Genomic DNA, 14,269 nt, shown 5'->3' with positions numbered 1-14,269 from the left:
GCCTGGTAGGCTATAGTCCATGGGGTCACAAAGAGTCGAACATGACTGAGCGACTTCACTTTTCACTATGGGACCTTTGGGAATTATGCTAACTACTCTTCAAGGTTTAATAGTGTGCTGTAATGGGCTTCGGTTCAGTATACCTGTATATCCTGTCTCTGCTGTTTACAGGTGTGGCTCTTGGACAAGTTACTTCTTTCTAAGCGTCTTTTCCCTAAAATGGGAAAAAGAATTAGTAGCTACCTTATTGTCTGTTGTAGGATAATGCATATAGAGCACTGAACACACATTGTCTGGTACGAGGTGAAGTTGCTGAGATTATTGTTGCTATTAAGAACGCAGCTCTGCCACGTATTAGTAACCATGTAGCCCCCGGACAAGGCACTTAACTCGTCAGCTTTGGATTCTTACTCTGTAAAAACAGTAGGGATGGTAGTTGCTACCTCTGGATCTGTTGGGTGGATTAAGACAGGCCCTGGCCCATTGTAGTTGCGTAGTGAACAGTGGGGTGAAGGGGGGCAGGGGATCAGGGGTGCTGTGGCTACTGCTGCTGTTGGTGTTCAGACAGGGTATTTTAAGCTGCTGAGTGTTTGGATGCTCTGAGAGCCAAGACATGACCGAGGAAGGGTATACAGTGAGGAAATCTCAAGTAAACTCATCCTTGGAGAAGAAATGAGCAAGTCACCCAACTTAATTTAGCCCTGGGACTGGGGCTGGTAAGTCAGGTCTCCATTCGTTTCTGCCAGTTTGCTCCTAGGTCGGGGCCAGAGGAGATCTTGGTAACAAGGTAATGGGATAATAATATTGATGCTCACGAGGGCTTGTGTGGCAAGCTGGTGCCTCTTTGATTTCTGTTAACCTGGGGCTCTCATTTACTTCCAGAAATGCCTTGAAGAGAAGAACGAAATCCTTCAGGGAAAGCTTTCACAGCTGGAAGAACACTTGGCCCAGCTGCGGGAGAACCCACCCCAGGAGAAGGGTGAGGTGCTGGGTGACGTCTTGCAGGTAGGGACTCGGGCAGTGGTGACACCTGTGGGCTGGGGTGGCTGCTGACCCGTGCTCTCCATGTTCAGGTTCCTGGTGGTCCTCAATCCCTGGAGGGGCAGAGGGCACCGAGTCGTGCTGATCCCCGTTTGTCTCTTTATTTCACCAGCTGGAAACCCTCAAGCAAGAGGCAGCCACTCTTGCTGCAGACAACACCCAGCTTCAAGCCAGGGTGGCAGCATTGGAGACCGAGCGGGGCCAGCGGGAAGCCAAGCTGCTCGCCGAGCGGAGCCACTTCGAAGGAGAAAAGCAGCAGCTGGCCGGCCTGATTGCCGAGCTGCAGGGCTCCCTGTCCAACCTCAGCCAGGCCAAGGAGGAGCTGGAGCAGGCTTCTCAGGCTCAGGTGGCCCGGCTATCCACCCAGGTGGCCACATTGACCTCCGAGCTGGATACCCTCAACACTGCTGTGCAGCAGCGGGATGGGGAACTGGCCGGCCTGAAGCAGCAGGCCCAAACGGAGCAGGCACAGCTCACACAGACTCTCCGGCAGCAGGAAGAGGCTGCCCAGGGCCTCCGCCAGCAGGTGGAGCAGCTGAGCAGCAGCCTGGAGCGGAAGGAGAGGCAGCTGGAAGAGGCCGCCACGGAGAAGGAGGCCACCCGGCGAGACCAGGCCCAGCAACTGGCTGCTGCGGCCGAGGAGCGGGAGGCTGCTCTCCGGGAGAGAGACACAGCCCTCCAGCAGCTGGGGGTGGTGGAGAAGGAGAAGGCTGCCGAGTTGGACGTCCTGCAAGAGCAGCTGCGGGCCGCCCATGAAGCCCAGGATGGTGCCCAGTCCTCGCTGACACAGGCCCAGCAGGAGAAGGCGGAGCTGAGCCAGAAGGTGGAGGAACTCCATACCCATGTTGAGGCAGCCCGCCAGGAGCAGAGTGAGGTACAGGCCCAGGTGGCAGAGCTGAAGGCCCAGTTGAGGTCTGAGCAGCAGAAAACAACCGAGTGGGAAAGAGTGGCCCAGGAGAAGGCCCAGCTCCAGGAGCAGGTCCGGGCCCTGGAGGAGTCCCTTAAGGCCACCACAGGCAGCCTGGAAAAGGAGAAGCGCAGGGCTGCAGACACCCTGGCAGAGCAGCAGCGGTGCATCTGCAGGTTGGAGGCGGAGACGCAGAGCCTGGTGGAGCAGCACGAGCAGGGACAGAAGGAGCTGGAAGAAGAGAGAGCTGGGCGCAAGGGGCTGGAGGCCCGGTTACAGCAGCTCGGGGAGGCCCATCAGGCCCAGACAGAAGCCCTGCGGCAGGAGCTGGCCGAGGCTGTAGCCTCCCAGCGCGAGGCCGAGAATGAGTGTGAGCAGCTGGCCAAGGAGGTGGCCACCTGGCGTGAGCGGTATGAGGACAGCCAGCAGGAGGAGGAGCAGTATGGCGCCATGTTCCAGGAACAGCTGATGACTCTGAAGGAGGAATGCGAGAAGGCCCGCCAGGAGCTGCAGGAGGCCAAGGAGAAGGTGGTGGGGATCGAGGCCCACAGTGAGCTCCAGATCAGCCGGCAGCAGGACGAGCTGGCTCAGCTCCACGCCAGCCTGGCCAGGGCCCTACAGCAGGTCCAAGAGAAGGAGGGCAGGGCCCAGCAGCTCGCCACCGACCTTGCCACCCTGCAGGAGAAGATGGCGGCCACCAGCAAGGAGGTGGCCCGCCTGGAGGCCTTGGTGCGCAGGGCAGGTGGGCAGCCAGAGACGGCCTCCCCAGAGCTGTTCAAGGAGCCGCCCAGGGCAGGAGACAGAGAGTCGGAGTGGCTGGAAGAGCAGCAGGGACGCCCGTTCTGCAGCACGCAGGCCGCGCTGCAGGCTATGGAGCGTGAGGCTGAGCAGATGGGTAGCGAGCTGGAGAGGCTTCGGGCCGCGCTGATGGAGAGCCAGGGGCAGCAGCAGGAGGAGCGTGGGCAACAGGAGAGGGAGGTGGCGCGGCTGACCCAGGAGCGGGGCCGGGCCCAAGCTGACCTTGCCCTGGAGAAGGCCGCCAAGGCGGAGCTGGAGATGCGGCTGCAGAACGCACTCAATGAGCAGCGTGTGGAGTTTGCTGCCCTGCAGGAGGCACTGGCCCAGGCCCTGAGGGAAAAGGAGGGGATGGACCAGGAACTGGCCAAGCTTCATGGACAGGAGGCAGCCCAAGGGGCAGTACTGAAGGAGCTTCAGCAAACTGTGGAGCGACTGAAAGAACAGCTGGCCAAGAAAGAGGAGGGGCGCCCGCAGTCTCTTGGGACAGCCAGCCAAGAAGACGCTTGTGGATTGCGAACCCAGTCCGAGGCTACTGAAAAGACTGAGCCAGAAGGCTCTGAACTGCAGGCCCTGCAGGCAGAGGTGAGCCGGCTGGAACAGCAGGCCCGTGAGCACCAGGAGAAGGCCTCCAGCCTGGAGCAAAGCCTTGAGTCTGAGCGCGCTGCCCACGCGGAGCAGGCCAGTACTCTGAAGACTCTGCAGGGCCAGTTAGAGCAGAAGGCCCAGGAGCTGGGGAGCAGTCGGGACGCCTTAGCCTCAACCCAGAGGGAGTTGGCCACCCTCCGTGCCAAGGCCCAGGAGCACAGCAAGGCCGAGGACGAGTGGAAGGCCCAGGTGGCCCGGGGTCAGCAGGAGGCCGAGAGGAAAAACAGCCTCATCAGCAGCTTGGAGGAGGAGGTGTCCATCCTGAACCGCCAGGTGCTGGAGAAGGAGGGCGAGAGCAAGGAGCTGAAGCGGCTGGTGGTCGCTGAGTCAGAGAAGAGTCAGAAGCTGGAAGAGCGGCTGCGCCTGCTCCAGGCGGAGACCGCCAGCAGCAGCGCCAGGGCTGCGGAACGCAGCTCCGCTCTGCGCGAGGAGGTCCAGACCCTCCGGGAGGAGGCTGAGAAGCAGCGGGTGGCTTCTGAGAGCCTGCGGCAGGAGCTGGCATCGCAGGCGGAGCGAGCAGAGGAGCTGGGCCAAGAGTTAAAGGCCTGGCAGGAGAAGTTCTTTCAGAAGGAGCAAGCCCTCTCGGCCCTGCAGCTGGAGCACACCAGCACACAGGCCCTGGCGAGCGAGCTGCTGCCCGTCAAGCACCTGTGCCAGCAGCTGCAGGCCGAGCAGGCTGCTGCCGAGAAGCGCCACCGGGAGGAGCTGGAGCAGAGCAAGCAGGCGGCTGGCGGGCTGCGAGCAGAGCTGCTGCGGGCCCAGCGCGAGCTCGGGGAGCTGCTGCCTCTGCGGCAGAAGGTGGCAGAGCAGGAGCGCATGGCCCAGCAGCTGCGAGCGGAGAAGGCCAGCTACGCGGAGCAACTGAGCATGCTGAAGAAGGCTCACGGCCTCTTGGCGGAGGAGAACCGCGGGCTGGGCGAGCGGGCCAGCCTCGGCCGGCAGTTTCTGGAAGTGGAGCTGGACCAGGCCCGCGAGAAGTACAGCCAGGAGCTGGCAGCTGTGCGCGCTGACGCTGAGACCCGTCTGGCTGAGATGCAGCGGGAAGTGCAGAGCACTGCCCGGGAGCTGGAGGTGATGACCGCCAAGTACGAGGGTGCCAAGGCCAAGGTCCTGGAGGAGAGGCAGCGTTTCCAGGAGGAGAGGCAGAAACTCACTGCCCAGGTGAGGCCCTGGCTCAGCCACACCCCCGAAGGGCAGACCTGAGAGGCAGAGACGTTGTCCCTCTACATTCCCTGGCCTCTGATCCCCATGTGATGCCAGAGTGTCGGTGGCAGGAGGAGAGGTGGCTGCTAGTACAGGTCGTCTGTGGCCCCTGCTGGCCTAAAGAAACTCTCAGTAGCCTCCCCTTCTCCGAAGGCTCTGTCTCTGGTGAGGCAGGCTGTGAGAGCCATCAGCCTTTTGAGGCGCTCTGTCATGAGGAAGCATACTTACAGTGGAGGCCCCAAGAGCCACCGGGGCCTCCAATGAGCCAAGATGGCATTTAAAGAGGCTGCTAGACGTCTAGTTCCTTGGGGGCAGATTAGAGCCTCGGTGAGGTCAGCCTGGGAGCAGGGCGGGTGCCTTTTGGACCCCCATCTCACGCTGTCTCCGTTGCTCCCCCATGTGCAGGTGGAGCAGCTAGAGTTATTTCAGAGAGAGCAGACTAAACAGGTAATGCCTGAGGTCCTCGATAAATGCTGGCTGCTTAAGCGGTGACTGGTCTCGGTGCATGACCCCGGCTGCAGCTTGCCTCCGTGGGCTCCTGTTGTGAACTGTTTGTGAAGGGGCAGGGTCATGCCGTGGAACCCAGGCCGTCCCGGAGTGCGGTGTGCTGGGCCCTTTCAGGCCTCGCCCCACCCATCCCAGGTCGGCCTCTCCACCCGTCTGTATTCTCATCGTCTGTCAGGGACGAGGGGTAGGGCAGGCTTCGTCTTTCCCGTACCAGGTCCAGAGACAGCCTGCCCTTGGGACTCCCAGACCTCCAAGTCCTGCTCCCAGTTTGGGTACTCATCTGTGGGGACTCGAAGTTTGGCCACAGGCCTGGTGTGGCATAGCTCCCTTCTTTCTTGCAGAAGCTAGAAAGGTGATGTGCCAGACGGCCCCCACAGATTAGCAGGGCCGTGAGCTCAGGACGCTTGCCCATCACCTTCTGGGGTTTTTAACCCCCAGCATAAGATAGAGATGTTTGGGAGCAAGAGGGCCAAGGTTGAGAGGAGGTGAGGTCTGACTGCCTCGCCCTCACCAGGGTTTCTATGCTGCCCTAGACATCAAAGCTATCAAACTGGCATATAGTGGGCGCCCCCTTCCTCCACTCCCTTTCCTACCCCATCATCTGGGGCCTGCTGAGGAGGTGGGCCCTCCTCTCCTCACATCCCCTCCTCCAGGGAGCCTGAGATGATGGGGAAGATCAGACAGAAGAGCAAACAGTTAGCAATGGAGCTCCAGCCTTTTGCCTTTACTGATCGTGCTTGAGCTCCCAGAAAGCCCAGGGGAGCCAGGAGCGTCTGTGGCTGCCATGCGCCCTCTCATCCCCTTCCTCCCTGAGCCCTTCCTCTCTGTGGGGGTGGGGTGGGCGTGAAATACGTGTGCTGCCCTGCTCTCGTCTTCCAGCTGCCTGACCCAGTGCTAATCACAGCCACCTCACCACTAGCGCCAGCCCTGATGGCCTGTGGATGTCGGGGAGAGGTCCGAGCAGTTGGGCTTTTGCTCTGGCAGTTTCTTGCGGTAGGGGTTGGGGGGTGTAGTCATCGAGCGTGTCTGCTGGCGTTTTAGAATGGGTGCCCTGCTCCTGTCCCGCCGTGGGAAGGTTGGGGCTGGGAACGGCGGCAGTAAGTTGTGGTGGGGTGTCAGCTCCCGAGTGACCCTGCTGCCTATCTCTGAAGCAGGGCGTGGAGGCAAGCGCGGGCAGGTGGCTCTGACAGCACTTGCGTTGGGTCATGTCACTCAGGTCCTGCCCACCAGCCAGGGTGGCCCTGAGTTTCTTACAGGGACGCTGGGGACTGGCCTGGGGAAACCCCATAATTTGTCTGGACCTTCAGCGGAAGGCCCCCTGAGTCTCTCTCCTCTTGCCTCCCTGCCTCAGGTGGAAGAACTGAGCAAGAAGCTAGCTGACCATGAGCAAGCCAGCAAGGCGCAGCAGCAGAAGCTGAAGGTGGGACAGCAGGGGATGGGCCTGCCCTCCATCGGCTCAGGGGAGCAGGGAGGGAAGCGCTAAGCCCCGGCTGGGGCACCCTGGGGCCTGGCAGCCTCAGGAGCCCTGCCTGTGCCTCTGCAATCTGAGTGACCAGAGTGGCTCGCAACCCGCAGACCTTCACTGTCTGCTGCAGTAGCCACTAGCCATGTGTGGTTATTTAAGTAAAAAAATCCAGTTTCTCAGTTGCGCTAGCCACGTTTCCACAGCTCAGCAGCCATGTGTGGCTAGTGGCTACCATACTGGACAGGGCAGATCAGAACATTTACAGCACTGCAGAGGCTTCAGTTGGGTTGTGCTGTTTAATCTCAGGGAATGAGCGTTAGTGACATTTAGTACTACAGTGCAACTGAATATTCTTAATGCTTTCCGTGGTATCACCTTCTTTGGTTTAATGTTTGCTTTTTTGCAACTCCAGGCTTCACAGCTTTTAGTTAAGGGCAAAGGAACTTGGCCCCAGTGGCCCCAGGAGGGTCACAGGAGTTGGTGGGAGCTCAGAGCTGTTTGCCCAGCTCACTGCCCTGTGCTCTACACTGTGTCACAGTCATGCTGACACACAGGCGGAGTACACTCCTCTCAGGGGCCTTCCTGGTGCCGAGGGGTGAGGAGGGAAGGCTGGGTGGCCCTGGCCAGTGCCTGCTACAGACTTAGTACTTGCTGGCGCAGATTGCGGGTGGACAGAGAAGCCGCCAAGGACAGACAGATCCTGCGCCCAAGGAGTCTGTGGTCTGTCTGGGAGGCGGTGCCTGCAGCATAACTGAGCCCACACCCGCTTCGGAGTCAGGTGGGCAGAGGCGCAGATCTTACTCTGCTGCTCAGTCCCCGTGGCCAGTGTGCTTTCACGCTGTGCACTCAGTTTCTTCATCTGTGAAGCGGAGCTGAAGTTAGTTCCCAGAGTGGTTTTGAGGAGAAATGAGTTCTCGTGTCCTCAGCACACATGCCTGTGCCTAGACCCCTGATGTTCCTGGGGGTCAGTGCCTTTCCTCCCGGGAGACTGTGTCCTCATGGAGGGAGGGTGAGGTAGCATGTGCCTGGTGTCAGGGCAAAGGCAGGCTGCCAGAACTCTTCCAGAAAGGGCATTGTCTGGACAGGAAAAGCTCCTACAGCATCTGGACTCTGAGGGGGGTGTGGTGCTTAGGCTGGAGCTGGGAGGGGCCCAGAGGCCTGTTGTGTGTCCTCAGAGAACATGCAGGAATCTGTAAACACCGTGGAGCCCAGGAGGTTAGGGGTCGGTGGATTTGGGTGAGCCAAAGAGGCCAGCGGTCATCAGCTTCTCTCCTCGTTCAGGCCCAGGGCGGTGAGAGCCAGCAGGAGGTCCAGCGCCTCCAGGCCCAGCTGAGTGAGCTGCAGGCCCAGCTGAGCCAGAAGGAGCAGGCGGCTGAGCACTACAAGCTACAGGTGAGGAGCCCGGCCCCAGCCCCAGCCCCGGCGCCCCCCACTTCTCAGACCCCACCACCCACTCGCCCTTCCACCCACCCAGATGGAGAAGGCCAAGACTCATTATGATGCCAAGAAGCAGCAGAACCAAGAGCTGCAGGAGCAGCTGCGAGGCCTGGAGCAGCTGCAGACAGAGAACAAGGAGCTGAGGGCAGAAGTGGATCGGCTGGGCCGGGAGCTGCAGCAGGCCGGGCTGAAGACCAAGGAAGCCGAGCAGACCTGCCGCCACCTCACGGCCCAGGTGCGCAGCCTGGAGGCACAGGTGAGGCTCTGGCCGTGCCGGCACACTGGCCTCCAGTGCCCTCCTCTCTGCAGCCACCCTGCTGAGGCCTGCCTTCACTCTCTCTCCGCCCCCTTTCCCAGGTTGCCCATGCCGACCAGCAGCTTCGGGACCTGGGCAAGTTCCAGGTGGCGACTGATGCCTTGAAGAGCCGGGAGCCCCAGGCTAAGTCTCAGCTGGACTTGAGTATTGACAGCCTGGATCTGAGCTGCGAGGAGGGGACCCCTCTCTCTGTCACCAGGTCAGGGGGCACCCTTCCTCCCTGTCTGTTGTCCGCCCACTGTGATCAGGCAGCCTCCTGTGGGGAAAAGGCTGCTGAGGTGCCATTCCTGGGCACTGGGGCTATCAGAAAGGAAGATGGGAACCCTTTGCCCTCTGGAAGCTTGTTCTTAGAGGAGGAGTATGTATTAGAGGTATTAGGCTAGATGCTTGCATGTAGCATAGCGGGAATGAGAAGTAATGAGTGGTCAGAAGAGGCTTCATGGAGGCTGTCACTCCTGCTCTCGAGTCTTGAAAGAAACTATAGGTGTGTGTCCCATGGACAGAGAAGAGTGATAACAGCAAAGGAGGTCGAGAAGGAGCCTGGCTGGACAGTGAAGTGGGGAGGGTTGGGCCCAGGCCCCTGAGGGCAGGCTGGACCCCCCCCCCAACTGAAGGAGGCTGGGGTTTAGACCTGATCCTGAAGGCACTGAGGGGCCTCAGAAGGGTTTGCAGTTGAGCACATGGTCAGTTTTGCATTCTTAGCCTACCTATCCTGATAGGGAAAACTGAGACTTTAATGAGATCAATAAATGTATTTTTATGTTAAACACTTTATATGTGCCAGAGATAGTGTTACATACACCTGAGAAATATGAATTCATTTATCCCATAACAACTCTGAGGTAGAGTCTATGATTATCTCCTTTCACAGAGGAAACTGGGGCAGCCTGGGGTCCCACAGTGGCAGGGCTAGGCTTGACCCCAGGCAGCCTGGCTTGAGTCCTAGCTTGTCACCACCGTGTGTCTCTCAGAGGCTGTTGTAGTCAAGGCGAGAGGGGACGAGGTAGACAGGAAAGGAGAGGAGTTGGGTGTGGTTAGGGGGCTCTTGGATTTGGCAGGAAAGGGAAGAGATGGAGGCTGGCTGGAGGTTGCTCCCCCCAGCTTCGTGTTGGCTATAATAGGAAACAGAGGAGGAACAGACAGTGGACTTAGTTTGGGACATGTTGTTGTGGAGTCCAGAGGGGCAGTCTGGGGCTGTGTCTGGGAGGGTCTGGGGAGCAGGGTCTGGGAGTTGCCTGTATTGAGGAGCTCAGGGCACCGTGGGGTGAGTGGGCTCACCAACAACGGAGCAGATGGAAGGCAGGGTCCCAGTCAAGGACTCGTCTTGGTACCTCTGAAAAATCAGAGGGTGGGGTGCTTGACCTGGTGGTCTTGTTATAAATGTCACTGGAACGGGATGGACAAAATGTGGTCTAGCCCCAGGAATGGCACCTCAGCAGCCTTTTCCCCACAGCAAGTTGCCTCGCACCCAGCCAGACGGCACCAGCATCCCCGGAGAGCCAGCCTCCCCCATCTCCCAGCGTCTGCCCCCCAAAGTGGAGTCCCTGGAGAGCCTCTACTTCACGCCCATCCCTGCTCGGGGTCAGGCCCCCCTGGAGAGCAGCCTGGACTCCCTGGGGGACATCTCCCTGGACTCAAGCCGGAAAACCCGCTCCGCTCGTAGGCGCACCACGCAGATCATCAACATCACCATGACCAAGGTCAGGCTGCTGGGAATGGGGCTGTAGGACAGCACCGGTTGCTTCCTCTCCAGGGCCTTTCTCCATCAGGTCTCCAAAACCGCCTCCAGACACCCACAGACGAGAGCAGCAGAGCGGTGACTTGCTTTCGCCTCCCGTAGAAAGGGGCCAGGCTGGCCTCGGCTGCCTGTCCACTGACAGGCTGCCATGCTCTCTGTGTACAGTAGCGACCCTGTGCAGGCTCAAGGGGACAATGCAGAGAAGCTGCCCAGCCCATGCCTCCCAGCACGCATGCTGGGTGACAGATATGTTGTGCTGCCCAGGGGGCTACCTGCCTGGGGCTCTGGTCCTTGTTTCCACATCCCAAGGAGGTTGGGGAAGAGAGGAGGGGAGCACTTCAGCTACCAAGAAACCAAGTTCTAAAAGATGGTCCCCTGGTGCGCTTGGTCCGAGGGACCTGTGGGACAAGCCTGATGTACTCAGGAGCCGCAGAGTCCAGCCCCAGCTCTGTACCCTGCTCTGTGACCCTCAGGCCAGTCCTTTCACGCCCGTGTACCTCACTTCTAAGACAGCCTGAGGCACTCGGCCCACCCTCCCTCAGAGCATTGTTAACAGACTCAACGAACAATGGGCAGGAGTCCTGACAGTCTCAGCACCTTGTGTGGGATTAAGGCGGCCCATTTCTTGCAGATGGGCAGCTGAGAACCCTGTGCAAAGCAGTGTGGACATGGGCAGCCATGGGATCTGAGGCGCTTCGGGAAAGGAAATGGGAGGCTTTTAAAAAAAATGTTGATGTATTTGGCTATGCTTGGTGGTGGGTCTTAGTTGTGGCATGTAGGATCTAATTCCCTAACCAGGGATCAAACCCCCCTGCATTGGGTTCAGTCTTAGCTGGTGGGCCACCAGGGATGTCCCAGGACATCAGGGCCCAGCCCCACTGCAGCAGGTGCGTCTTCTCTTCCAGAAGCTGGACGTGGAGGATCCAGACAGTGCCAACGCCTCCTTCTACAGCACACAGTCAGCCCCCACTTCCCAGGCAGGCCTGAGGGCCGCCTCCTCCACCCAGTCTCTAGCCCGCCTGGGCTCTCCCGACGATGGCAACTCCACTCTATTCAGCCTGCCTGGCTACCGGCCCACCACTCGCAGCTCCGCTCGCCGTTCCCAGGCCGGGATGTCCAGTGGGGCCCCTCCAGGTAGGGGACTGTGGGGGCCTGACACCCAAACATGAAACTGGAGACAGATCCCGACACAGCCAAAGGACAAGCTGCGATCCAGCACCTCACCCCTCTCCTCCCTACCTGTTGTTCACCCAGGGGCTGTGCTAGGCAGTAAGGCTGATGTCATTCTCAGCCAAACGCTGCATGAGGGGCGGGGGATTCCCTGCACAGGAGTGCTCCAGGCCCCTTCTCAGGTGGGGAGGGGCTGCCAGGGGGGCCAGACTGCCAGGGATCTATCTTCAGATTCCTTTCTGAGGCTCTTGCCTTCAGGGAGTGCTCTGGGGTATGGATTCCTGGTCCTCCAATAGTTTCTTTTGGTGTCACAACCTCTGCATGGGACCCCAGGGAGGAGGCAGGGAGTCAGTCCCCAGGGAAGAGATGGTTGTGGGCCTCGTGCCCGTAGCTGCAGCATGGAGCAGAGCAGGACCCTGGGGTGCTGGAGTTCAAGGGCTAGGAGGGACGGAGTGGTGGTACCAAGGCCGGCGGGGTGCTGCCTCCACCCTCTCGTGCTGGCCTTGCAGCCCTGCTTGTTGCTGTCTCCCTGGCCCCGCACAGGCAGGAACAGCTTCTATGTGGGCACCTGCCAGGACGAGCCCGAACAGCTGGATGACTGGAACCGCATTGCAGAGCTGCAGCAGCGCAACCGAGTATGCCCACCGCACCTGAAGACCTGCTACCCCCTTGAGTCCAGGGTGAGCTCTTGGGTTCCCTGACAGGGACCCGCCCCTGCTGGCTTCCCTCTTCCTCCTGGACCTCCCTCCCGTTTCCTAGCCTGCCGAGGAGGGGGACCTGCTTCTGGTCAACTAGCAGGCAGAGAGGAACTCAGGAGGAGGTTCTGTGGAGGCCCGGAGTTGGCAGAGGTCTCTAGGGACGGCTCCGGTGGCTCTGGTGCATGGCATAGGCAAGAAGACAACAGGACGGGAGCCGTTTGCAATAGGAAGGCTCCAAATGCCTGGCCAGTGAGGAGTTCTAGGGCGGTCCTGCTCCATTTCCAAACAGCTCAGGTCTACCGACCACTTCTTTTACCCCACACAGCCCTCCCTGAGCCTGCCTGCCATCACAGATGAGGAGATAAAAACCGGCGACCCCCGGGAGACCCTGCGCCGAGCCAGCATGCAGCCAACCCAGATAGCTGAGGGCGCTGGCATTACCACACGGCAGCAGCGCAAGCGGGTTTCCTCAGAGACCCACCAGGGCCCCGGCACACCCGAGGTGGGTGACTTGGACTTTGGTCATCTCTAGTGGCTGCCATGTTTGCGAGTCTATTAGCAGGGAGTCTTCTGGTGCAGGAGGGAGGCAGGTGCTGGCTGGACACGGTCCACTTGCCTCGTGTGCTGTGGACCTAACCGTCCTCTTCCCCATAGTCAAAGAAGGCCACCACATGTTTCCCGCGCCCCATGACCCCCCGGGACCGACACGAAGGGCGCAGACACAGCAGTACCGAGGCCCAGAAGAAGGCAGTTCCAGCTGTTAAACAGGTTAGCCGGGGGTTGAAGGGAGAACCTGGAGGGGCCCAGCCCGCTGAGCCCTAGAGCAACTGTGTGGCCAGTGGTGCCCCCAGTCTGACAGCCCTTCCCAACAGGCTGACCGCCGCCAGTCTATGGCCTTCAGCATCCTCAACACACCCAAGAAGCTTGGAAACAGCCTTCTGCGGAAGGCAGCCTCCAAGAAAGCCCCCTCCAAAGCCTCACCCAACCCCCGCAGTGGGACCCGCCGCTCTCCGCGCATCGCCACCACTGCAGCCAGCGCTGCCACTGCTGCTGCCAGCGCCGCTGCCACCACCCCCCGGGCAAAGGGCAAGGTGTGGGCACTGACCGGGAAGGGGGAGGGTTCGGCTCCTAGAAACCCAGTAAGGAGCATGGGTGACGACCCCCACTCAGCCACCCCAGGGCTCCGAGTAGGTCCCTGGAGGGCAAGGGCTGAGAGCAGGTGCTCCCCTCTGGTTAGCTGCTGCTCCTCGAGGAAAGCAGAGAATAAAACACTCAGAGCTGCTCAGGTGAAACCAGCCCCTGCAAACCTGCGGTAGATGCGTCCAGGGCTGCAGCAAGACCACCCTAGTCTGGGCGTGTGGGAGCGGGAGGGGGCACAGGCTGGCGCTGAGCAGCTCTCTCTCTCTTCCAGGCGAAGCACTGAAGAGCCAGTGCCAGTGAGTGGCCCCGCCTGTGTTCCTGATGCTGCCCTCGCCTGGCCCTTCTCCTTCTGTCCCTTTCAGTGCCTTCTCTCAGCTCCCAGGCCAACAGTGGCCCAAATCCTCGAGACAGTGACGCCTGCCCACACCCTGGCCGGGACCCGGACCATCCCCAGGTGAACGGTGTCCTCAAGAGTGGCCCAGAGCCTGGGCACTTCTCCCTGCCTTGCCTCCTGATGTTTTCCTAGAGTAAAGTCACTTCTCCATCATAACCAGATTTGAGGCTGGCTTTGTGTGGCTGGGTCCTTGGGCCTAGCCAGTCCTCCCAGCCTCTGGATCTAGAAGGGACCATTGGAGGAGCAGGCCCTGGCCCCTGCTGCTCCTGGCTGCTGGGCCTCGCGAGGGCCCTTGCTCTTGAAGTCCAGGACTGGGCACTGACCTAGTGGGAGCACCCCACCCCCAGGTGCATCCATCCACCCAAGGACCCAGTTGCCCACAGGATGCTCTTTTCCAGGAGAAGGGCCCTGCACCTCGGGGGGGTGGGGGGCAGCCCTCAGTGGCAGCTCCCATTGCCCACCCTCCTGGGTGGGATTTGGAGTGATGGGAAGGTTTTTAAGGGCCAGTGATGGATCTTTTCTAAATGTTATTACTTGTAAATAAAGTCTATTTTTTCTCCCTTGAATGCCGAGATGCCTTGGTCTGTGTCGGGGAAGCAGGGACACTCCAGACCACCTACCTTCTCTCAAACCCCTTCTCCTGGCCTCTCTGAGGCCACAGGATCTTCCACTGTTTCTGGCCTCTGCTCCTGAGGAGCGTTACGGGCCGGCATCTTGTGAGGGCCTGTGTCCCTGAATCTGGTTTTGCCTTCAGCTTCAGAGTGGCATTCTCTCTCACTCCATGCTCCCTCCTCGCACGAGCCGCGTTCT

At 60.1% G+C, this 14,269-nt stretch overlaps 1 protein-coding gene across 9 annotated transcripts in view; it reads left to right on the top strand.

Annotated features, from left to right (window-relative positions):
* NUMA1 (nuclear mitotic apparatus protein 1) overlaps positions 1-14,025 on the top strand; it is a 72,044-nt gene extending 58,019 nt beyond the window's left edge. For 7 of the 9 annotated variants that reach the window (XM_061380689.1, XM_061380694.1, XM_061380693.1 and 4 more), the window contains exons 13-26: positions 883-1,005; positions 1,154-4,552; positions 5,000-5,041; positions 6,453-6,521; positions 7,848-7,958; positions 8,041-8,259; positions 8,361-8,518; positions 9,773-10,019; positions 10,963-11,191; positions 11,771-11,907; positions 12,251-12,427; positions 12,580-12,693; positions 12,798-13,016; positions 13,337-14,025. In XM_061380689.1, coding sequence (XP_061236673.1) covers positions 883-1,005; positions 1,154-4,552; positions 5,000-5,041; positions 6,453-6,521; positions 7,848-7,958; positions 8,041-8,259; positions 8,361-8,518; positions 9,773-10,019; positions 10,963-11,191; positions 11,771-11,907; positions 12,251-12,427; positions 12,580-12,693; positions 12,798-13,016; positions 13,337-13,348 — 5,256 coding nt within the window. In that variant the 3' untranslated portion in view covers positions 13,349-14,025. The remainder of the gene's footprint in view (positions 1-882; positions 1,006-1,153; positions 4,553-4,999; positions 5,042-6,452; positions 6,522-7,847; positions 7,959-8,040; positions 8,260-8,360; positions 8,519-9,772; positions 10,020-10,962; positions 11,192-11,770; positions 11,908-12,250; positions 12,428-12,579; positions 12,694-12,797; positions 13,017-13,336) is intronic. The other 2 variants (XM_061380696.1, XM_061380697.1) reach the window with 2 other exon arrangements.
* The last annotated feature ends 244 nt before the right edge of the window (positions 14,026-14,269 follow it).

The sequence above is a fragment of the Bos javanicus genome, chromosome 15, assembly GCF_032452875.1.
Source record: "Bos javanicus breed banteng chromosome 15, ARS-OSU_banteng_1.0, whole genome shotgun sequence".
Classification (NCBI taxonomy): Eukaryota; Metazoa; Chordata; class Mammalia; order Artiodactyla; family Bovidae; genus Bos; species Bos javanicus.
Note: the sequence above shows the minus strand (reverse complement) of the source record. Positions and strands in the feature narration are given on the sequence as shown.